General features: G+C 38.8%; 1 protein-coding gene across 1 annotated transcript in view; it reads right to left on the bottom strand.

Moving 5' to 3' along the window:
• The window catches only part of LOC133992667 (contactin-associated protein-like 5), an 80,010-nt gene extending 56,338 nt beyond the window's left edge, over positions 1–23,672 (bottom strand). Inside the window, exons 1-3 of the mRNA XM_062431353.1 lie at positions 23,501–23,672; positions 2,164–2,274; positions 1,260–1,453 (exon numbers count right to left, since the gene is read on the bottom strand). Coding sequence (XP_062287337.1) covers positions 1,260–1,453; positions 2,164–2,274; positions 23,501–23,672 — 477 coding nt within the window. The remainder of the gene's footprint in view (positions 1–1,259; positions 1,454–2,163; positions 2,275–23,500) is intronic.
• Positions 23,673–24,005: the final 333 nt, after the last annotated feature.

Below are 24,005 nucleotides of genomic sequence, written 5' to 3'. Positions count from 1 at the left end.
AGTTTGAATCATTGAGTTAAACAGCAGAGACGTGCAGTAACTGGGGCGAACACAATAGATTATAAAGAATTAATGAACACATTCTGAGGAAACATCAAGCAGTAAAAAACAATACGAAGCATCATTTTTAAACTCACTCACATGCAGAGTATCTGCACATTTATTAAATACAAATTTAATAACTTTTAAGACCTTTTTAAAACCTCTTTAAGGTGAAAATAAAACCACTGCTGCCACTAAACAATACGACCAATTAGACTGCTGCAAACACAGTTACGAGTTTTATTGAAATTGGATTTTACTGTTGTAGTGGGTTAAATGAAGCTCATAATGAAGTAATTTATAAGGGACTGTAACTAACGATTAGTTTCATTATATACTGATTAATTTTTACTTTAATTAATAAGTTGATTGGTTGGTTTATGTAAGATAATCACAAAATAATGATAATAATGATAAATAACATAAACTGAACTAATATAATTACACTCAAATCTAATTTAACATCTTAACTCCTAAAGTTCATTTTAACACATTTTTAGAGCTTGAATATCAAAGCGGACCCGAGGACTTTTTCCTCGGGGCCGCTTTGATATTCAAGCTCTAAAATTGTGTGCTGCTCTGATGTTGCATTAACAATGAAGAGGTTAGGGTTCGGGGTTATACAATACAATATACTTTATTGTCCTGCTTAGGGAAATTTGTCTTGGACTCAGCAACTGCCCCATAAATGCCTTGGCAGCCACAATGACAACAGACAAAACATCACCAGCCTTAACATCCCAACAACAATTACATAACAACAACACACACATACACCAATGGGAAAAACACATGCTAAAAAATCACCATAATAAAACACTATAAAATGATTGCACAATCTTTGGCTTTAAGCAGCATTGTTTAGAAGTTTGATGGAGGTTGGAACAAATGAATTCTTAAAACGGTTGAGTTTGCATTTAGGGACTCTACATCGTCTGCCCGAGGGTAGGAGCTCATATTATGGGATGGCTCGGTCACTATCCTCTGGGCTTGACTAAGAACAGTTCGTTCATATATAGACTGCAAGCTCTGATAGTTACTTCTTCCCATCACCTTCATGACCGTGTGCACCAGACGAGTGAGTTTAGTTTTCAGTTTTGCAGTAAGGTTGTAATACCAGGCTGACATCCCATATCTAAGCTCTCTAGTACTGCCTGGTAAAATGAAAACATGATGCGCTTGTCCACAAAAAGGTAGGTTAATAATAATGTGCTCACCGCGACTCCGTCCTCCTGTCGGAACTGTTTCCAGGCCTGACCCGTGTCACTGTACAGCAGCAGGTAACTGCTCACCCAGTCCGAGCTGTCATAGCGCCCCTGTGTGGCCACAGCCGTCACCTCCGTCCGGTCCCTGAGGTCCACCTGAAGCCACGGCTCCCGGTCCGTCACCGCGGGAGACCAGCCTCCTGCTCCTGAGGGGGCACAAACACCACATCAATATGTATCAGTCGGTCCCTAAAAATAGATCCTACAGATCACCAAGGTGAAATATGCCCATCTGGAAAATCTCAAAGAAACCAAACACATTTACTTAACTCTGTAACACCAAATGAATCATATATGATCTGTGAGTTTTAGAGAGCTCTACATCATCAGTGTAAAAACCTGATGTATGGATCAGATACATGTAGTACACAGATAAACCGCCAGGGGGCTTTTATTCCAACGCTGTCAATCAGTGAGACACAATTTAGAGGCCTGGATATTTTTATCTTTGCATTATTTGTATTTATTTGCAGTATTTTTGTCTTTTTTGCAGTATTTTTAGTTACTGATACTTCAATAGGAATAGTTAGTGGATTGATTAAATATTTAGTATCTTATTTGATGGTAAATACCTGTTGATAATGTGAGTATCAGATTAGATACAGCAGCTATAGAAGCTCATTTATCTGTAAATCTGTCATTTTATTGCATTATTTCATGTTGTGGCTGATATGAGCTCTATGCAGAACCTTTGAGGGCTTAAAATGTTGTATTCAATATGTTTTATTTGTTTAAAAAACATGCTTTGGATGTATCAAATATAATAGAAAACACATAAACTCATATATTCAAAGAGTTAAATAAATAATGTGTCATTATTTTTTTGGTCTAATAAACATTCCTGAGTCCTACGTACCGTCTTTTGTGTTGAGTTTTGCGTTGTGAGCGGCGTGACTGAAGGAGGCGTCTGACGAGCTCCTGAAGGACGACTGTGGTAACGTTGACAGCAGCGGACTGTTGCAGTTATCTGTGAGAGAAAAGACAAAACCCACACTGAGCTGTTTGTTCCCTGTCATTATTATTGTTCTTTTTGTGCCACATTAGTAAGCGCATTGAGACGAGCCGTTTGGTGTGTGTGTTTCTGCCAGGTACAGCCCTCCTCCTCCCTCATTACAACCAGTAGGCCATATAAAGGATAATGGATAATGCCTTTCACTTATATAGTTACTGTAGTTTCTGGCTTATGTTTTTTAGTTGATGAAATAAATCTCTGCCCTTTGCCATTTGTGCTTCAGTTGTCTTGTTTTTCTTTCGTCTGGCTGTCTCAATTGTTACCCCTCTCTTCCCCTAGACCAGGAATGTCCAAACTATTCCACAAAGGGCCGTGTGGCTGCAAGCTTTCATTCCAACCAAGCAGGAGCACACCAGGCTTGACTCATTTAATCAACTCACCTCAGTATTCAGACAGTTGATTGGTTGAATCGTGTGCTTTTGATTGGTTGAAGCACAAACCTGCAGGCACACGGCCCTTCATGGAATCGTTTGGACATGCCTGCCCTAGACCTTTCTGGGGTCGTAACACACACACACTTTATATTAATCTGAGGAGACAAACTTTTTGTCCTGTGCCTGAACACTCTAGTCGGGACAGTGTTCATATAAATGTACCACAAAACCAGCCAATCACAGACTGGGAGGAAGCACTTCTGATTGGCTGTTTTGTATTCAATCAGGCTTCTTCCACATGAAGCAAACGACTGATGGAGAAAGAAGGATTAACATAAACACTTTAGTAGTTGAATAAAATTTAAGTCTCTATTAGGAATGAGTCATTAAAACTTTAATGAGTCACTGAGCTGTGCAGTCAAGTATTCAGGTTTATAAACAGCTACTTTCAGCCACTAGGAGGAGCTCTAAGCTTATTGTGTTGAAGTAGAACCTGAAACACAGAGTGAATGTTTACTGCTGCCCTCGACTACTTTGAATCGGTAGTAAGTTATCCTGCTAGCTAGCTGGCTGGAGGGAACATGATGCAGACGAAGACACACTAAAGTCCAGCGTGGTTTAAAAGCTTCCAGAAAGTAAAGGATAATGTTGTCAGGTGTGAAATATGTGGAGCAGAGTTGAGTTGAGCTATGGTGGCTTCACACGGACAAAAAGCTGCTGTCTGCTGTGATGGTTGCTAAGGGAGACGGACCTGACGCTAATAACCAAACTAGTACGTCAACATCTGGAACAAAAGTCTCAAATGGTAAATGGACTGTACTTATATAGCCTTTCTAGTCTTTTCGACCACTCAAAGCGCTTTACACTACAACTCATTCACACACAATCATACACTGATGGCAGGGGCTACCAACCTGCACATCAGGAGAAAGCTAACCATTTACACACATTCATACACCGTTGGCACAGCAACGGGAGCATTTTGGGGTTAAGTGTCTTGCCCAAGGACACATCGACCTGTGGACTGGAGGAGCCGGGAATCGAACCTCCAATCTTCAAATTGAAGGACGACCGCTGTACCTCCTGAGCCACAGCCGGGCTTACGTCTCTCATTGCTAACATGATGCTAAAGGAAATGATAATAATAATCAGCTGTTATATTTTTAGGGATCTGTAAGATTTATTCTTTTAATGAATGTGTTTTTGTAAAGAAATAAAGGCTGATTATCATTTACATTAATACAAGTTTGTGCAGCTAAAGCTTGTTTGTTTATGAATATTGAAAGTTATTTTTGACACATTATCTATTCAGCTCTTGTTAACGTCGACATGCAGCAAATATTCAGTTATTCTTCGGTTAAACTCACCATGAAAACATGAACTCATGTACAAACAGAAACAAACAGATACTGTTTTCAGACTTTGGAAACAGTGCAGAGCTTTCTGGCTCAACTTGACTTCCTTCCAAGATGCACAGAGAAGGAATAAAGCTCCAGCAACAATTTATTAACAGACTAACGCCTTCATCAGAGTCATAAAACATATGACATACAGTATCAAAATGAAGTTAAAAAGCAAGGGAAAAAATAAAAAAGATGATTAATAATTCATTATTATATAATTGTTCTACACTCGACTTTTTCAGATTTTTGATTCGAAGTAAATCATGGAGAGTTTTAAAAGTGTCTAAAATAACAGAGTGTCATCAGTCCTGCAGAAAGACAAAGAGTCGGAGGATCCTGTTTAATCCAGCGGTGGCAGATTAGAGCAGATTAACAGTCCAGTGATCTCAGCTTCAGGCCTCGTGCATCAATGTTTCCTTATTTCTCTCTCAGATTTTGTTCTTTAACTCATCATTATATTTCTCTTATAACATGATTTCACTTTTAACTATTATAAACCGTGTTGAAGGATAACTTACTGGTGAATAAACTGTAAGGATGTTTTTTTTAACATGATGTGCATTATATGTCTGACATCACTCCTTATTTACTGTATAGTCCTCTACATGAAAACTCTGCCATTTTATTTGAGTGTGTAAATATCACCGCTGTATCTTGTCCTCAAATATTCCACCATGAAGTCTGACTGAAGTGGATCGAGCCATTATTTATTTATTTATTTTCAGGACCTAAATTACAGCAGATCAGCTTTGTAGTCGCAGATGTTCATCAGAGAAACAGGACGGCTTCTGTCTTATCCCTGCTGCAGCGCTCTTAATCTGTCAGACTCAACATTTTAAACCTCGAAAAGGACAATCCCAGCATCAAATTTCTGCTTTTAATCCATTTAGAGAGAATATATTAGAGGATTATGGCAAAAATGTCTAAGTGGTGTAACCATAAAAATTTTGTACCAAATAATTCAACTTGCTTAAAAACAGTAAATTGTCAATAAAACACCATATCAACTAGTTTGGCATGATCTTACATTATAACTTTATATTAAATAAAGGTAATGGAATACAATTGTTCTAAATATTACATTTACTCTGGGTTACCATGGAGATCAGGAAACATTTACATGTTTTAAATATGCCAGTCATTATTATTATAAATCCACTTAAATACACTGTAGGTGATAAAATATGTAATATGTATCATTCTTTTGTGGTTACACCATTTGACATTTTCAGGAGCATTCAGTCTTACTTTTGGTAAAAAATGGTGCAAATGTCATTTCAAATGATATAAAACCAACAAAAATACTAAATGTACATTTTAACAAACTTGATGCTGCTTTTAAAACTATTTTTAACTGATTTTTTAATTGATCATTTTACCAACCCTTAGTTATCACTGACCATTATAAACCGCCCCCAGCCCTGCACCCTAACATATCAATCACTGAGGAACGGTAAAATCTTTGGTATGCTCCTTTAATTGACTCCAACACAGCATCTCTATAAACGTCAGGTCATATCTTGAGTCGATTGTTTTTCCCGGCTGCACTTTTTACACTTTACACTGCTGCACACCACCAATGAGACCTTGATGAAGAAGAACCTCGAAGAACCAAAAACAAACCAATAACATTTAAATGGTTTGAGACACGTTGTCACATTGACACAGAGGCTCGTAACTGTCAGGCTCAGACGGCTCCTCTGTGCATCTTAGAAACAAACAGCGAGCTGTCCATCACGCTGACTTATGGATGGAGGCTGATTTGGCTCCTGCCAGCCGCCTCCTCCTCGGCCTGTGGGATCATTGAAAATCCTCCACAGCCGTGAATGTGATTGCGTTATGGCTGCGCTCTCTATGCGAAGCTCCGGGAGGCTTAAATCTGCCTCCTGCGACGGGACGAACATACGAGCGTGACAGAGTGTGAAAACTCTCCAAAAGTACATCCAGTGTTAGAAAGAGAATCAAAGACTGGAGAGCTGTATCTGTGTACAGAGCATAGACTGTATATAAGAAATGGACGTAACATCCGTGACGTTACCCATTGGTTTGTGGACTGCTGCTCGGAAGCCAATAGTATCGGATCTGAGCAGCGCCATCTTGAAAATTTCAGGTGCATGCTGGGAAAAATGAAAACAGGGATTCTACTTATATGGGTATCAGGAGGAGCATGAGGCGCCCTCCTGAACCTGTGAACCAATCAACCTGTCAATCACCACGTAGCCACGCCCTAATGCATACCCTGCTTCTTCGTCACATATAAAATCAGGGAGGCCAAAATGTCCCAAATGAACATCATACTGCATTGAAGAAGGCTTTAAACTAGCGATTGAGACCATAAACACATTTTGAAAACGTTTACTGAGGTTAGAAATCAAGTGAGAAGTTGGTGAATTCTCCATTGACTTGTATAGAGACGGAAGTCCTTTTGACACCAAAACGGTCGCCCCCTGGTGGCCTTTTGATAGAATGCAGTTTTAAGTTACTTCCGCGTTGGCCTCATTGCTGAGGACTTGAACTCCCCGCCTGATACAGAGTCGACTCCTCCAGCTCCACAGGTTACCTATCACTGATGCTGTTTGGGATAAAACTAATAGATGTCACTACACTAAGCTCCACTATACTAACCCTAAATTCACCTGAATGGTTATCGTGTCTCTAGTCTCTTCCCAGGTATGACACAGACAATTTCACACTTTATTTTCGGTGTAATGGCCACTTCTTATTTTTTACAAGTATTTAAAAAAACTTGCTCCACAGCAGATTGAGCTTATTCCAAGTGAAAGTTGTTTAAAAAGAAGTTACTTTTTGGGTGATGAGTCTTATTTTAAGTGTAATGAGATTTATTTTGACCAGAAGATTTTGAGTTTCTGCAGTGTTTTGTTGTTATGCACATGATTGTCACACAACATTGTTCTATTTATTAATTATTACTCTGTTTATGTTTTGCTACCAAGCAAACCAATCCCAGCCCTCGCGGTCTGCGTTGTCTCGACGCGTAGTTACATTCCTGGGGACGGTTAGAGCTCTGCGTAGATACGACCCAACGTAGAAGCATAAATCAGCCTTAAGCCTAAACCTAAACCTTGTATACTAATGTGTGCTAACAGAAGTGTGTGATTTGAGACACAGTGTCAGTTTCCAGCCAATTAAATGCTGATTTAGAGTCACAGAGTCGTCGGAGGTAAATATCTGATTGATTCTTCTCATAGACGATGTTAGTGACGCTCTCTCCTCAATGATCACAGCTTACAGACGGACGATGTTGTGATTTGAGATATTGGATTATATGAGTAAAAATGGACTTTGTTTGACTTGAACTGTGTTAGAAAATATCTGATTCTTTGATATAAACTGTGTGTGGAGCTACAACTTCAGCTTTAAGTGTTAAATCAAATTGTAAAGAATCTGCATTAAATTGGTATTGAATGTATGAATTTGAGTGTAATGTATCTGTATTATTTGATCATGTACAGAAGTGTGGTTTCTCCCATCTGTCTGTCACAGTGTGTTTGACTCATTTATTAAATAAAGTGTAACATCCAGCCGTAAAGTCTCTCCAGTCTAAACACAAGATTTAAGCAGCTTTGTGATTTTTGGCTCAAAGACAAAATGAGTTGGAAAGCAGATTATCAGTTTACTGATTTATGAGCTGATATTTGACTTCTGCTGGGAAAAATAAATAAATAAAATGAAGAGTTTTTTCTTTGTGAAAAACATGATCAGCACTTATATTGATGATTTATTTCCACTGCTGAAATAACATCTGCAGATGTATCCATTCATAATATGTGCTTTACATTCTTTATTCATTTATTATTGCTTATTTAGATACTATTTAATATTTTTTACAGTGTTTTCTGTTGAATGAATGAATTAACTTTAAAAAAAAGTATCTTATTTAATCTGTAGTGAATTTAGAAGATTAATGTAAAATAGATCCAGAATCAGCAGTTTTTCTATAAACACTGGAGGCATTAGACTTTCTTTTTTCAGAGACACGTTGATGTGTAAATAATAAAATAAATAATGTGATCATATTACACCTGCTGGCTCACTGTCACACATTCATGGTTTATGTCAAAATATCTGCTGTGAAAAAAACAGACCAAAATAAATCCTGTTTCAGGTGTCGATAATAAACTTCAAACCATACACAAATCTGTATATCTATACTGTATCTATCTACAGTATCTCTCTCTCTCTCTCTCTCTCTCTCTCTCTCTCTCTCTCTCTCTATATATATATATATATATATATATATATATATATATTCTGAGCTTAACAGACATATATAAACAATACAATTAGTTTGAAGAGGAATCAATTTACTTTTGAAATAAATGTCTGCAGTATCATGAAAGTTTAATGTAAATTATTGTTTCATATATAATCAAATATAATGTTATCTGCAAATGTATTTTTTTTTTTACATCATTACTGATAAATAAATAAATATAATATTAACAGTCGGATGAGACTCCATAATAAAAGTGGTTAACATTGATCATTTATTATGTTAAAAAAAAAGTCACATGATCACAGTGTGATAATATGAGAGGCTGTAATGTCAGCAGGGCTGCAGAACTCATACGATCTCTCTCAGGGATTAATAGACTTCTGCTCAGCGACTCGCCGACTGCAGCCGAGTATCAGCTGACAATTAGACCCGAACGCCGGCTGAATTCGAGGAAGCTCGTGTCGATACGAGTGATTGAGATACAGCCGGTTTACTGTCACGCTGCATGCTGGAAGAGTTTACAGGCAGGATGTTGATCTGAGTCAGTTATATATCATTTATAAATCATATTCAATGGAGGTTAAAACAATACTGACTTTGTGTGCCAGTTTTTAATAAAAAAGTCAAAATGTTCACTCACTCAGAATCATTTTCATCACCAACCCGATGACTTCTGCTGTTTTAGGCAGTTTGTAAAATGAACTGTAAGATGAATCAAAGTCATTAGCAGTTGTATTTAATTATTCACATGTTAAAGTTAATATATGAAGGATGAGCAGATAACAGCTTGTTAAACTCAGAACATTATATATTTACTGTAATGCAGCCTTTAAAAGCAGGAAAAGACACTTATTCCATATCATGATATCTATAAAAGATCACAATATCACTATAATATGGATTTATTGCCCTTCTTCCAACAGTTGCTGACAGGAGAGTCACATCAGAAACACATCAGGGTCAACTTTTACAAGTAAAGCCATCTGTCACCATCAGAGCATCAGTCTATGAAGACTTTTCCACTATACAGTTCCAGCACGACTCGACTCAACTCGGTTTTTTTTGCGTCTCCATCAGGGATAGTACCTGGTACCTGCTGCTCCATCAGGGATAGTACCTGGTACCTGCTGCTCCATCAGGGATAGTACCTGGTACCTGCTGCTCCATCAGGGATAGTACCTGGTACCTGCTGCTCCTCCATCAGGGATAGTACCTGGTACCTGCTCCTCCATCAGGGATAGTACCTGGTACCTGCTCCTCCATCAGGGATAGTACCTGGTACCTGCTGCTCCATCAGGGATAGTACCTGGTACCTGCTGCTCCATCAGGGATAGTACCTGGTACCTGCTCCTCCATCAGGGATAGTACCTGGTACCTGCTGCTCCATCAGGGATAGTACCTGGTACCTGCTGCTCCTCCATCAGGGATAGTACCTGGTACTTGCTGCTCCATCAGGGATAGTACCCAGTACCTGCTCCTCCATCAGGGATAGTACCTGGTACCTGCTGCTCCATCAGGGATAGTACCTGGTACCTGGTACTTTTTTAGTATCTGCTCTGCCGAGGTTCCAAGCGAGCCGAGCCGATACTAAATATGACGTCAACAGACTGCCGGCAGCTGATTGGTCAGAGAGTCACTGGAAGAGTCATGAGCCGTCCCACACAAGAATCAAACCCGGCATCTTTAAATACCAACAACAGCGTTACAGAGATTAGTTTCTCTTCTCTTGCTTTGTGTGTGACAGAAAGCCTCATACAGCAGCAGGGAGGAAGGAAGGAAGGAAGGAAGGAAGGAAGGAAGGAAGGAAGGAAGGAAGACAGAAAGCCTCATACAGCAGCAAGTACACCATCGCCTCCATGTCCTCCATTGTTTATGTGTTTGTGTCGCGTATAAAACGAAGTCACAGCAGTTTAATGCAGCGTTGGTATGACGACCCCGCCCACGTTGAGGAGGCACTTTTTTGTAATGGAAAAGGTTCTTGGAACCACGCCGATTCGAGTCGAGCCGAGTAGAGCTAGAACTGTATAGTGGAAGAGCGCCATTAGGCTGCGTTCACACTGCAGTTAAAAGTGACCTGAATCCGATTTGTTCGCTCTAATGTGACCCATATCTGATTTGTTTCTGACAATGTGAACAGCACCAGTCGCACTGAATCTGACATTTCTAAATCCGATTCAGGACACTAAGGCTGCGCTCACACTGAAAGCCAAAATCAGATTTTTAGCCAATCTAGATGGAACCAGATGGCTCTTATGAAGTCTGAACAGTCAGAAATCACAAGAAATACGATTTTTGCAAACCAGATGGAAACCACCTTCGGGAGGTAGTTTCAAATCTCATGTGGACAGATGTGTCTGAGTCTGAACAGCTCCAAACACACATCGGTTTTGACTGTCCGTGACGTCTCTCTACGTCTCTACGCTACGTCACTCTATGGACACCAGACCCACTTATTCCAGTTGTTGTTGCTAGCTGATATCAATGGAGGCAATGGAGGACGTCGAAAACATCAGTCCTTTGACAGAGGACCAAACCACATTCTTAATTAATCCGGTTTATATGACATCACACAATACACGCTAGATGACGCCTCCACTCCGACGGCGTTGCCACAGCAACCTGTCAGATTGGTCATTAATGTGGCCCAGTCTGAACAGAGCCAAATCCCATTTGGACACTTGCTTAAAACAGTGTGGACAGTCAGGCCTAAAAATCGTATTTGAGAAGGATTCAGATTTGAATCAGATTTGCTGCAGTCTGAACGCAGCTTTTCAAATGTGAAACTGAATCAGATTTGTTTTAATGCAACCGCAATCTGAACAGTCAGGTCGCATTTAATGCAGCTTTGACGTTATTCTGGAGCAACACACATCACAGCTCTGCATAAAGACATCATTAAAGTATTCATTTTCTTTTCTCCTCTTCCTCATTTTTGACATCACCTGCCGTCACTCACTGTTTTTATCATTACACCATAAATGAGACGACCAGTAGCTTCACCGGCTGTTGCTGTTGCCATGGTCGCTTCCCTAAACACCGTTCTGTGCGTGACGTCATTAATGATCAGCTGAGCTCACTTCAGGAGCGTCAGCTGTTCACATCGCAGTCCGCAGACAGGACACATTTAAAAGTGTAATATGAACAGACAAACAAAAAATCGGATTTGAGCATTAAGGCCTGCAGTGTGAACGTAAACTTAGGGTCTGATTTACTAAGATCCCAAATAAAGGTACTAAACTGCGTGCACAGTGCAATAGATTGAGCGTTTAGTTTGCGGCTGATCTACTAAAAATAACAGCGTAAATGAAAACAGGTCAAGGCAGCAAATATTCAGTTATTCATCATTTAAACTCACCATGAAAACATGAACTCATGCACATCACTGATTATTATATTTTTATGTCTGTTTATTATATTCTGTTCATTTTTAAACAAGGAACTTGAAAATTAACCCTTTCCGAGCCTAAATGAGATTTCATTCATTGAATTATGCTGCTGCACATTTCTGTTCATGTTCAGTTTGCGACTGCTTTTTTATTAAATCCACATTTTTAGGGTTAATATCTCATTTTATCTAATTTTATTTTCCATTTAACATCTTTAATCACGTTTAAATGTCTTTTAATATTAGCCATGTGTTGCTTTTATATTCTGTCCTGATGCATTTGATGTTTTATTTAAAGCACTTTAAATTGCCTTGTTGTTTAAATGTGCTGTACTTTCCTCTCTGAGCGTTTGAAGGTGACTCTGATCGGCTGTGTGAAGCGTTATAATCATAATCAATACCGCAGCGTCACAATACCAACGACATCGAATCAAAAACACTGACTGCTGAATTGTTTAATAGAAGTGTGAAATGTGCTGTGAGGATCATCAGGTTTCATTACTGTAACAATGATTATATAACTGATTATTACAGTGTGTGTTGATAATCCTGTAAAACGCTCTGCCAGTAACACTGACAATAAGCAGAGGATCAGACTTCAGCGTGTTGGCGGCTCTCTGCCGATCCGACGGCGCCACATTCATCACCAACATGGATTCTTTCTTTCTTTCTTTCTTTTTTCTTGCTCCCGCGGGACGCAGCAGAAATGATTCCTCTAAATAGCCTGATATCATGTGTGTGCTGTGGTTGCTTTTCTCTCGTTAAATGACTCGTTACAGCCAAACGTTGATGCTGCAGGAACACACACACACACACACACACACACACACACACACACACACACACACACTCACACACACAGAGAGAGCCTCTTCTTCAGCTGAGAGATTCAGCAGCAGAAGATTCAATAATATATATATATATATATATATATATATATATATATATATATTCTTTATTAATCCCACAGTGGGTAAATATAAAGAGCATCAATAAAAACAATAAATAATAAGTACAAAAGCAATAAAAACACAATAGTTGTAAAGAATTTAAAAAACCTTGGAAAAGAGTAATATTGGTGCTGAATGAAAACAGTTTGATATGTTATTGAACAGATTTAAAAGTGGAAAAAATTCAAACACTCACACTCACACACACCATCACACACACACACACACACACACTCACACACACACACACACTGACACACACACACACACACACACACACACACACACACACACACACACACACACACACATATAGAATAGCTTTAGTAAATGATTAGTAATATCTTCCTCACATTGTGTTGTAGTCTCAGTTTCTTATTTTATTGTATTTATTTATGTTATTTTAAATAATTTGTCCTTTTTAATGATATTAGTGACATCACAACTATTTCTTTACAGATCATTAAATATAAGCTTCATTAAAAAGTGAAAACTATCAGCTAAATGTTTTCCCTGAATCTCTGTGATGTGATAGCTGAGCTCTCCTCTCATGAAGCTCAGACTCAGTCAGCTGATCGCGCTCTGCCTCCTCCATGAGCTTTATCGATAATCAGCTGATGTTAATCTACGATGCTTTAAACCGATAATTCTCAGATTAATAAGGATGGAAAATAATCTTTGAGCCTTTCACAGAGCAGACGTCTGATAACTATTCATCAATTATTATTATTATTTACTGTAATAATCATATATATTATATTTTAAAGGAGTTAAACGTCGACTTTGTGAAACGTGATAAAGATTAATACACATTATATTAATATACTAACATTTACTAAGATCAAATGATATTTATATTATATTTATTAACACAAAGCTTTTACTTAATCTGTATTTTACACTACTTGTATCTCTTCTTTTTTAACCTCTGCTGTTGATTTGAACTTATTGAAAAGAAAGTGATGATTATTATGAATACACAAAGCTTGTATTTTTTAACATGTCAACCAAGATACGAACCAAAAGTGTTAAGGAAGCACGTACGCATAGAAACATTAAATAACAACAATAAAGGATATTTTAAAAATGTCATTTCATGACTTGAAGCTCATTTTATTCATTTAACAACAGCAGCAACACAGAAGAGACAATCAGTTCAATCACTTAAAGTTAATTCATCACTGACATACTGGATTTATCTAATTATTTATTAAGGTTTATGTCAGCTTCACATCAGGTTTATGTCAACTTCACGTCAGGTTTATGTCAACTTCACGTCAGGTTTATGTCAGTTTCACGTCAGGTTTATGTCAGCTTCACGTCAGGTTTATGTCAACTTCACGTCAGGTTTATGTCAACTTCAAGTCAGGTTTATGTCAACTTCAAGTCAGGTTTATGTCAGCTTCACGTCAGGTTTATGTCAACTTCACGTCAGGTTTATGTCAACTTCAAGTCAGGTTTATGTCAGCTTCACGTCAGGTTTATGTCAACTTCAAGTCAGGTTCACGTCAGGTTCACGTCAGGTTTATGTCAACTTCAAGTCAGGTTTATGTCAACTTCAAGTCAGGTTTATGTCAACTTCACGTCAGGTTTATGTCAGTTTCACGTCAGGTTTATGTCAACTTCACGTCAGGTTTATGTCAGGTTCACGTCAGGTTCACGTCAGGTTTATGTCAGGTTTATGTCAACTTCACGTCAGGTTTATGTCAACACACGTCAGGTTCACGTCAGGTTTATGTCAACTTCACGTCAGGTTTATGTCAACTTCACGTCAGGTTTATGTCAACTTCACGTCAGGTTTATGTCAGGTTTATGTCAGTTTCACGTCAGGTTTATGTCAACTTCAAGTCAGGTTTATGTCAGGTTTATGTCAGGTTTATGTCAGCTTCACGTCAGGTTCACGTCAGGTTTATGTCAACTTCAAGTCAGGTTTATGTCGGCTTCAAGTCAGGTTTATGTCAGCTTCACGTCAGGTTCACGTCAGGTTTATGTCAACTTCAAGTCAGGTTTATGTCAGCTTCACGTCAGGTTCACGTCAGGTTTATGTCAGATTTATGTCAACTTCAAGTCAGGTTCACGTCAGGTTCACGTCAGGTTTATGTCAACTTCACGTCAGGTTTATGTCAGGTTTATGTCAGCTTCACGTCAGGTTCACGTCAGGTTTATGTCAACTTCAAGTCAGGTTTATGTCAGCTTCAAGTCAGGTTTATGTCAACTTCAAGTCAGGTTTATGTCAACTTCACGTCAGGTTTATGTCAGGTTTTTGTCAACTTCAAGTCAGGTTTATGTCAGGTTTATGTCAACTTCACGTCAGGTTTATGTCAGGTTTATGTCAACTTCAAGTCAGGTTTATGTCAACTTCACGTCAGGTTTATGTCAACTTCAAGTCAGGTTTATGTCAGCTTCAAGTCAGGTTTATGTCAACTTCAAGTCAGGTTTACGTCAACTTCAAGTCAGGTTTATGTCAGCTTCAAGTCAGGTTTATGTCAACTTCAAGTCAGGTTTATGTCAACTTCACGTCAGGTTTATGTCAACTTCAAGTCAGGTTTATGTCGGCTTCAAGTCAGGTTTATGTCAGCTTCACGTCAGGTTTATGTCAGCTTCACGTCAGGTTCACGTCGGGTTTATGTCAGGTTTATGTCAACTTCACGTCAGGTTTATGTCAGGTTTATGTCAGGTTTATGTCAGCTTCACGTCAGGTTCACGTCAGGTTTATGTCAACTTCACGTCAGGTTTATGTCAGGTTTATGTCAACTTCACGTCAGGTTCACGTCAGGTTTATGTCAACTTCAAGTCAGGTTTATGTCAACTTCAAGTTAGGTTTATGTCAGGTTTATGTCAGCTTCAAGTCAGGTTTATGTCAACTTCAAGTCAGGTTTATGTCAACTTCACGTCAGGTTTATGTCAGGTTTATGTCAACTTCAAGTCAGGTTTATGTCAGGTTTATGTCAACTTCACGTCAGGTTTATGTCAGGTTTATGTCAACTTCAAGTCAGGTTTATGTCAACTTCACGTCAGGTTTATGTCAACTTCACGTCAGGTTTATGTCAGGTTTATGTCAACTTCAAGTCAGGTTTATGTCAGCTTCAAGTCAGGTTTATGTCAGGTTTATGTCAGCTTCACGTCAGGTTTATGTCAACTTCAAGTCAGGTTTATGTCAACTTCAAGTCAGGTTTATGTCAGCTTCAAGTCAGGTTTATGTCAGGTTTATGTCAACTTCACGTCAGGTTTATGTCAACTTCAAGTCAGGTTTATGTCAACTTCAAGTCAGGTTTATGTCAACTTCACGTCAGGTTTATGTCAACTTCACGTCAGGTTAATGTCAACTTCAAGTCAGGTTTATGTCAGGTTCACGTCAGGTTTATGTCAGCTTCACGTCAGGTTTATGTCAACTTCACGTCAGGTTTATGTCAACTTCACGTCAGGTTAATGTCAACTTCAAGTCAGGTTTATGTCAGGTTCACGTCAGGTTTATGTCAGGTTTATGTCAACTTCAAGTCAGGTTTATGTCAACTTCAAGTCAGGTTTATGTCAACTTCAAGTCAGGTTTATGTCAGATTTATGTCAGGTTTATGTCAACACACGTCAGGTTCACGTCAGGTTTATGTCAACTTCAAGTCAGGTTTATGTCAACTTCAAGTCAGGTTTATGTCAGCTTCAAGTCAGGTTTATGTCAACTTCAAGTCAGGTTTATGTCAGATTTATGTCAGGTTTATGTCAACACACGTCAGGTTCACGTCAGGTTTATGTCAACTTCACGTCAGGTTTATGTCAGGTTTATGTCATCTTCACGTCAGGTTTATGTCAGCTTCACGTCAGGTTTATGTCAGCTTCACGTCAGGTTTATGTCCGGTGGATCTAAAATTTTAAGACCGGGAGGGATTTTCAAGGCTGCTTCTTAAATCGATGCTTGAACACACACACACACACACACACACACACACACACACACACACACACACACACACACACACACACACACACACACACACACACACACACACACACACACACACACACACAGTAAGTATCAGTCCAGCTGTTCATGTTATTATTATATACATATGTACCTAACCCTTTACATACATGTTAAACTGACTTTTATCTACTTTATTTGATTTCTGATTGTGTTTTAAGTTCCTGAGTCTGAAATATAAATCATTAGAGACAGTCTGTGCTGCTTTTTTATTTATTCATAGCCGCCTCTGGATGTTTGGACTCTGCTCACTTCCGAGTCTCAGTGGAGCAACGTGTCCGACCTGAGAGGTAAAGTGTCGCCGCCGTCACACCGCGCTCTTCTGCCTCATTTCCCTCCTGATATATTTATCAGTCCTGTGTGAACATCAGCTCCTCCAGAGGCTGCTGAGAGGCTGCTGAGAGGCTGCGTGACGCCTCTGAGCAGGAAATAATTGGCTGTGAAGTGTCTGCTCACTGAGCTAATGTGGAGCATGAAGCTTTAAGTAAATAAAACAACATATAGGAGGTGTGCACAGAGCCATTGTTGCTTATAAAAGATGGATGCGGCTGCAGCTGTGAGCTCAGTAATATTCCTCCCACAGAGCTGCTGAAGACTCTGCAGCCAAAACACGGCTGAAAAAAAGCTTCAGTTAAATAATTTAAATCAAACGTTGTGCCAGAAGTGATTCTCAGATGATTGTTAATGTTTTTACTGAAGGAAGAAAAAAAAGGTGTTTGAATAAAAAGCTAGTCTGCTTCATTTCCTTTGATTCAAACCTCATCAAATACAAATTAAGACTCATAAATCATTCATTCATCAATGTGTGAAGGTCGACTGCAAAGCCCAGCTGATGATGTCACTGATGACGTCACTAATGATGTCACCTGAGTCAGCGATGACCGAGGACTGAAAGCGACTGTAGAACAACTTCCTGTCCGTCACGTGCACGCCGGCTCTGCAGAAGCAGAATTTTCACCTTTTTGACGTCAAGAATTAATGTTGTAAAATGTTCCACTTACAGATTGTTTAGTGATGTGATTGGTTTCTGTCAGTTACTGTTTGAGTGGCGGTTAAGATTTAAATGAATATATGAATTATATTTTACAATGACGTAAACTATGTGATTTTTATATAAACGTTTAGTACTGTATTTATGTATATTTTCTCCTCTATGATGTGTCGATGAAATGTAGCTACAGAGTCTGCAGGCCACATTACTCAGTATATAATAAATGTATATGGGAGATTATCTATAGTAGAAGGATCAGAGATAAAATAAGTGTTGGTAAGATGATGAATTCATTAATCAGTTAAACTAGATTTAAAAGCAGCATCAGGTTTGTTAAAATGTACATTTAGTATTTTTGTTGGTTTTATATCATTTGAAATGACATTTGCACCATTTTTTACCAAAAGTAAGACTGAATGCTCCTGAAAATGTCAAATGGTGTAACCAAAAAAGAATGATAAATATTACATATTTTATCACCTACAGTGTATTTAAGTGAACTTATACTAATAATGACTTCATTTAAAACATGTAAATGTTTCCTGATCTCCATGGTAACCAGAGTAAATGTAATATTTAGAATAATTGTATTCCATTACCTTTATTTAATATAAAGTTATAATGTAAGATCATGCCAAACTAGTTGATATGGTGTTTTATTGACAATTTACTGTTTTTAAGCAAGTTGAATTATTTGGTACAAAGTTTTTATGGTTACACCACTTAGACATTTTTGCCATAATCCTCTAATATATTCTCTCTAAATGGATTAAAAGCAGAAATTTGATGCTGGGTCCACAAAAAAAGAATGTGTGCAAGTTATTCATACGTTTATTTTCACATTTTAACCCTTTAAATTTAAAATAAACCACAAGGACACAATAAAAACATCACTGACCCAGATTTACAGTATGTTTGATTTGAGAGATCATTGGGAAAAAATTGTATTTCTGGACCTATAACATTATCTGCCAATATTTCAATATATATCAGAATCTGTACTAATTAAGTTATTATTATAAACATGTTTATATTATATATACAGATATGTTTATGGGAATATCGACGCTCCTCTCATCACTTTGTAAAGGTGGAAAAAGAGCAACAGGAAGTCGTCCTCTGGCTGCTATCATTGGTGTCACCTGAACATGATGGATGCCCCCCCCCCCCACACACACACACACACACACACACACACACGCTGCTGTTTTCTCAGAGGTAAATATGAGAGCGGCTGCTTGTCCTCCAGAAGCATCTCAGCGTTTCATCTCAGCACAGCGCGTCAGTCTTCATCAGCGGCTGCATTTGAGAAGCACGGGAGCGTCATGAATGAGTAATGCAGCTGTCACTTCAGCTCAGCTCATTGGCTCAGGAGACAGAGAGAGAGAGAGAGAGAGAGAGAGAGAGAGAGAGAGAGAGAGAGGAGAGAGAGAGAGAGAGAGAGAAAGAGAGAGAGAGAGAGAGAGTGATGTCATGACTTCTGCATCATGTGATCACTTTCTGATGTGTAGAAATGCTTCATGTGAAACGAGCACACACAGGTTTGATCATCAACGCTGACGCAAGAAATGAGCAGAGATCTGATAAATAGTGAGAATTAATGATGACAGCGCTGAGAATTAAGTCAGGTTTAGGTCGGAATTATATCAGGTTTAAGTAAGGTTAAGGTCAGGTTTAGGGTTAGATTCAAGTCAGGTTAAGGTCAGGGTTAGGGTCAGATTCAAGTCAGGTTAAGGTCAGGTTTAGGGTCAGGTTTAGGGTTAGATTCAAGTCAGGTTAAGGTCAGGTTTAAGTCAGGGTTAGGGTTAGATACAAGTCAGGTTTTAAATCAGGGTTAGGGTTAGATTAAAGTCAGGTTAAGGTCAGGTTTAGGGTCAGGTTTACGTCAGGTTTAAATCAGGGTTAGGGTTAGATACAAGTCAGGTTTAAATCAGGGTTAGGGTTAGATACAAGTCAGGTTTAGGGTCAGGTTTAATTCAGGTTTAAGGTCAAGTTAAAGCTGCAGTCTGTAACTATTTTTGTGTTATATTTGCTGAAACTGTCATTATGATCTGACAGTAGAATAAGATACAGATAAACTGAGACATAATTCACTGTCTCTGGCTCCACCTGGTGGTCGTAATGTGATTTACAAGAATCCATTGCTCCCGAGACAAAACAACCAATCAGAGCCCAGAGGAGTGTCAACGAGTGTGTGTGTGTGTGGGGGGGGGGGGGGCACTGATTCTTACCAGGCGGGGAGTTCTGGTCCTCTGAAATGAGGCCAACGCGGAAGTAACTTAAACCTGCATTCTATCAAAAGGCCCACCAGGGGGCGACCGTTTTGGTGTCAAAAGGACTTCCGTCTCTATACAAGTCAATGGAGAATTCACCAACTTCTCACTTGATTTCTAACCTCAGTAAACGTTTTCAAAATGTGTTTATGGTCTCAATCGCTAGTTTAAAAGCCTTCTTCAATGCAGTATGATGTTCATTTGGGACATTTTGGCCTCCCTGATTTTATATGTGACGATAAAGCAGGGTATGCATTAGGGCGTGGCTACGTGGTGATTGACAGGTTGATTGGTTCACAGGTTCAGGAGGGCGCCTCATGCTCCTCCTGATGCCCATATAAGTAGAATCCCTTTTTTTATTTTTCCCAGCATGCACCTGAAATGGTCAAGATGGCGCTGCTCAGATCCGATACTATTGGCCATCCGAGCAGCAGTCCACAAACCAATGGGTGACATCACGGATGTTACGTCCATTTCTTATATACAGTGATGATATTGATGATTAGTTTATCACCACAAAACACAAACTAACCAAACGTACACACTGTTTACGATTCCCATAAACAGCCGTTTGTTGCTAAGGCCGTTGCTAAGGTGTTTCCACTCTCATAAATAATATTAATATAGAGCTGAAATATAAATAATATTAATATAGAGCTGAAATATAAATAATATTAATATAGAGCTGAAATATAAAGAATATTAATATAGAGTTAAATATAAAGAATATTAATTATAGAGCTGAAATATAAATGATATTAATATAGAGCTGAAATATAAAGAATATACATATAGAGCTGAAATATAAATGATATTAATATAGAGCTGAAATATAAAGAATATAAATATAGAGCTGAAATATAAAGAATATTAATATAGAGCTGAAATATAAAGAATATTAATATATAGAGATACAGATATAAATAATGTTATCATATGTACTAATATGAAATACTGCAGGTGAACAAACAGTAACAACACAGTGTGTTATAGAGCATTTACGTGTGTATATGTTCAGTTTATTATAGCTCAAAGTCAATAAAGCAGGTGATGGTATAAGTTAGTTTAATGATCAACTAAATAAATGTTGTCAGTGAGTTTATGAGGATTATCTAGAAGAAGACTTTCTGTTTTCATTATTATTATATTTTATTTAACCCCTTACTTCCTGTTCAGGTTTAATTTAACAGCTGTAAAAACAACACAAATGTCTTATATTTCCTAAAGTGGCCAAAAAATGCACAAAAATGTAAATATGTTTAAATGTTATATTTTGTATAGATGCTCCAAATGTTTGTCCATTGAGGCTGTTCTGGGTCAGATTATCTCCGTATCTATTGACATGTGTTTTAGTGAAATGAATAGTTAATAGTTTTAATAAGATAGTAGTTATGAGGATTTCTTTTTATGTTGTAACAGTGAAGACTGATGGCTCTAATGGTTCTACAATAAACCCCACAGCTCCAGAAAGCTCTGCTCATTTTACCTTTACATTAAATAACATTTAACCACCAAAAAGAGATGAAAAATCTACTAAATAAACCAAAAAAAACACCAAAAATTGATTTAAAAAATGACTAAAAGATACAAAATTTGACTAAGAAACCTAAAAACTACCAAAAAGAGACGTTTCCATCATTATTGTTATGTTATATTTTCATGTCTGAGGTAAAATAGGACATGATATTGTGTGATAGGAGATGTTTAGTGGTGTAAAAGCTAAAAAATACACTCTCTCTGCTCTCTGACACATGAATCAAGGTTTAACCTTCCTGTTGTCCTCGAGTCAAGGAAGGAAGGAAGGAAAGGAGGGAGGAAAGAAGGGAGGACAGAGGAAATAAGGAAGGAAGGTAGGAGGGAGGGAGGGAGGAAAGAAAGAGAAGGAGGGAAGGAAAGAAGGAGGAAAGGAGGGAGGAAGGGAGGAAAGAGAGAAGGAGGGAGGAAGGACAGACTCTCTCTGCTCTCTGAAACATGAATCAGGTTTTAATCACATTTATTGATCAGTCAGATCCACTATTGATGGAAGGAAAGGAGGAAGGAAGGGAGGAAGAAAGAAGGAAGGAAGATAGGAGAGAGGGAGGAAGCAAAAGAGGAAGGGAGGAAAGAAGGAAGGAAGGAAGGGAGGAGGGAGGGAGGAAGGAAAAGAGGAAGGGAGGTAGGAAGGGAGGAAGGAAGGAAAGAAGGAAGGAAAGGAGGGAAGAAAGGAAGGTAGAAGGAAGGAAGGGAGGATGAAGGAAGGAAAGGAGGGAGGACGGAAGGAAGAAAGGAAGGGAGGAAGGAGGAAGGAAGGGAGCAAGGAAAGGAAGGAAGGACAGAGGAAAGAAAGAAGGAGGGAGGAAGGGAGGAAGGAAGGAAAGAAGGAAGGAAGGAAGGAAGGAAGGAAGGAAGGAAGGAAGGAAGGAAGGAAGGAAGGAAGGAAGGAAGGAAGGAAGGAAGGAAGGAAGGATGGTGTGACCGAGGGGAAAGTTATCAATAAATAAAAGTATTGATTTAACCGAGCAGCTGTTTCATCTACAGATACATAAAGTTAGAAAGCTGTTTATATCGTTCTGACTTCACATCAACAAAAACCGAATCAGGAAATACAGTAAAACGCTTCCGACTGCAGCAGGTTTATTTCTTCTATTTTATTATTATAATAATTATTATATTGTAGGACGCAGATGCTCCAGATGTTTTATTTTAATTAATAAAACATCTGACTCTGGATTGATTTTGTCTTCTCGGTCACTGTATTAAATATATTCTGCCATTATAGTTTTAAAAAGCTGCACTTTAAACACATTTAAGCATAATTAATATTGTATATATTACCACTGATGATAATATAACCTTTCAGTTCAATTCATAATTAATCTGTTTAAATAAATGAAAACACCTTGATGTTTGTTAATATATATATATATATATATATATTTATTAATAAAACACTTTTTAAAACTAATGTTACAAAGTGTTTCAAGCTTGATAATAATAAGATTTATATTAACAGAATATATATTATATTACCTGACTCCATACACAATTTAAAGATGTGATATTATTGTATTTTATATAATAATAACATTTAAAATATAAAATCACCGACATAAGTTTTAGAAGATATGAAACATAATCAGCTTATTGATTAAAACATGCTTCAATATGTTGCTAAACTCTGCGAGCTCTGTATTGATCTCAGCTCTCAGTCCTGTGATGATTATTGGATATTGATTGATTGGTGATTAAAGCCTCGGATGCACAGTCGCGCCCTCTAGTGGAGGCGGGAAACTTCACGCGCGTGTCTGATCGAGTCTGGACGTTAAAATTCACTACTCCGACAAAGCCTCAACTTTTACACACACACACACACACGACACACACACACACACACACACACACACACACACACACACACACACACACACACACACACACACACACAGAAAAAAATCACCTGGACCAACACCTGGCGCACTCACAGCCAATCACACTTTGACCTTCCTGAAGACAATACCAGAGGAGCACAGCCGCCCTCAAACACACACACGCACGCACGCACGCACGCACACACACACACACACACAGAGGAGTGTGAGGTCGGTGTACTCACGGTGAGAGGCGGCGGACGCGGCGCTGAACGCGCTCAGGGTGTGAAGCCAGAGGAGACGCAGCAGCAGCAGCAGCGGCGGATCCATGTCTGAGCCGAGCGCAGGAGAAGTGTACATCCACAGCAGGGTGATCAGAGTCCGGGGAGACGAGAGCAGAGGAGACGCTTCCAGCATGGAGGGAAGGACAGAAAGAGAGAGAGAGAGAGAGATGAGAGAGAGAGAGAGAGAGAGAGAGAGAGAGAGAGAGAGAGAGAGATGAGAGAGCAGCGGTGTAAAGGAGTGAAACGCTCCCACGTCGACACTCCCTCACTGTGAGCTGCAGCCCCGCTCCCTCTCTCCTCCTCCTCCTCCTCCTCCTCCTCTCTCTCTCTCCCCTCCATCCTTTACGTATCCTCCTGCCTCTCTCTCTCTCTCTCTCTCTCTCTCTCTCTCTCTCTCCTCTCTCCTCTCTCTCTCTCTCTCTCTCTCTCTCTCTCTCTCTCGTTCTGACAGGAAAAAGACGTTTCT

Source organism: Scomber scombrus, chromosome 13 (assembly GCF_963691925.1).
Source record: "Scomber scombrus chromosome 13, fScoSco1.1, whole genome shotgun sequence".
Taxonomy (NCBI): Eukaryota; Metazoa; Chordata; class Actinopteri; order Scombriformes; family Scombridae; genus Scomber; species Scomber scombrus.
Note: the sequence above shows the minus strand (reverse complement) of the source record. Positions and strands in the feature narration are given on the sequence as shown.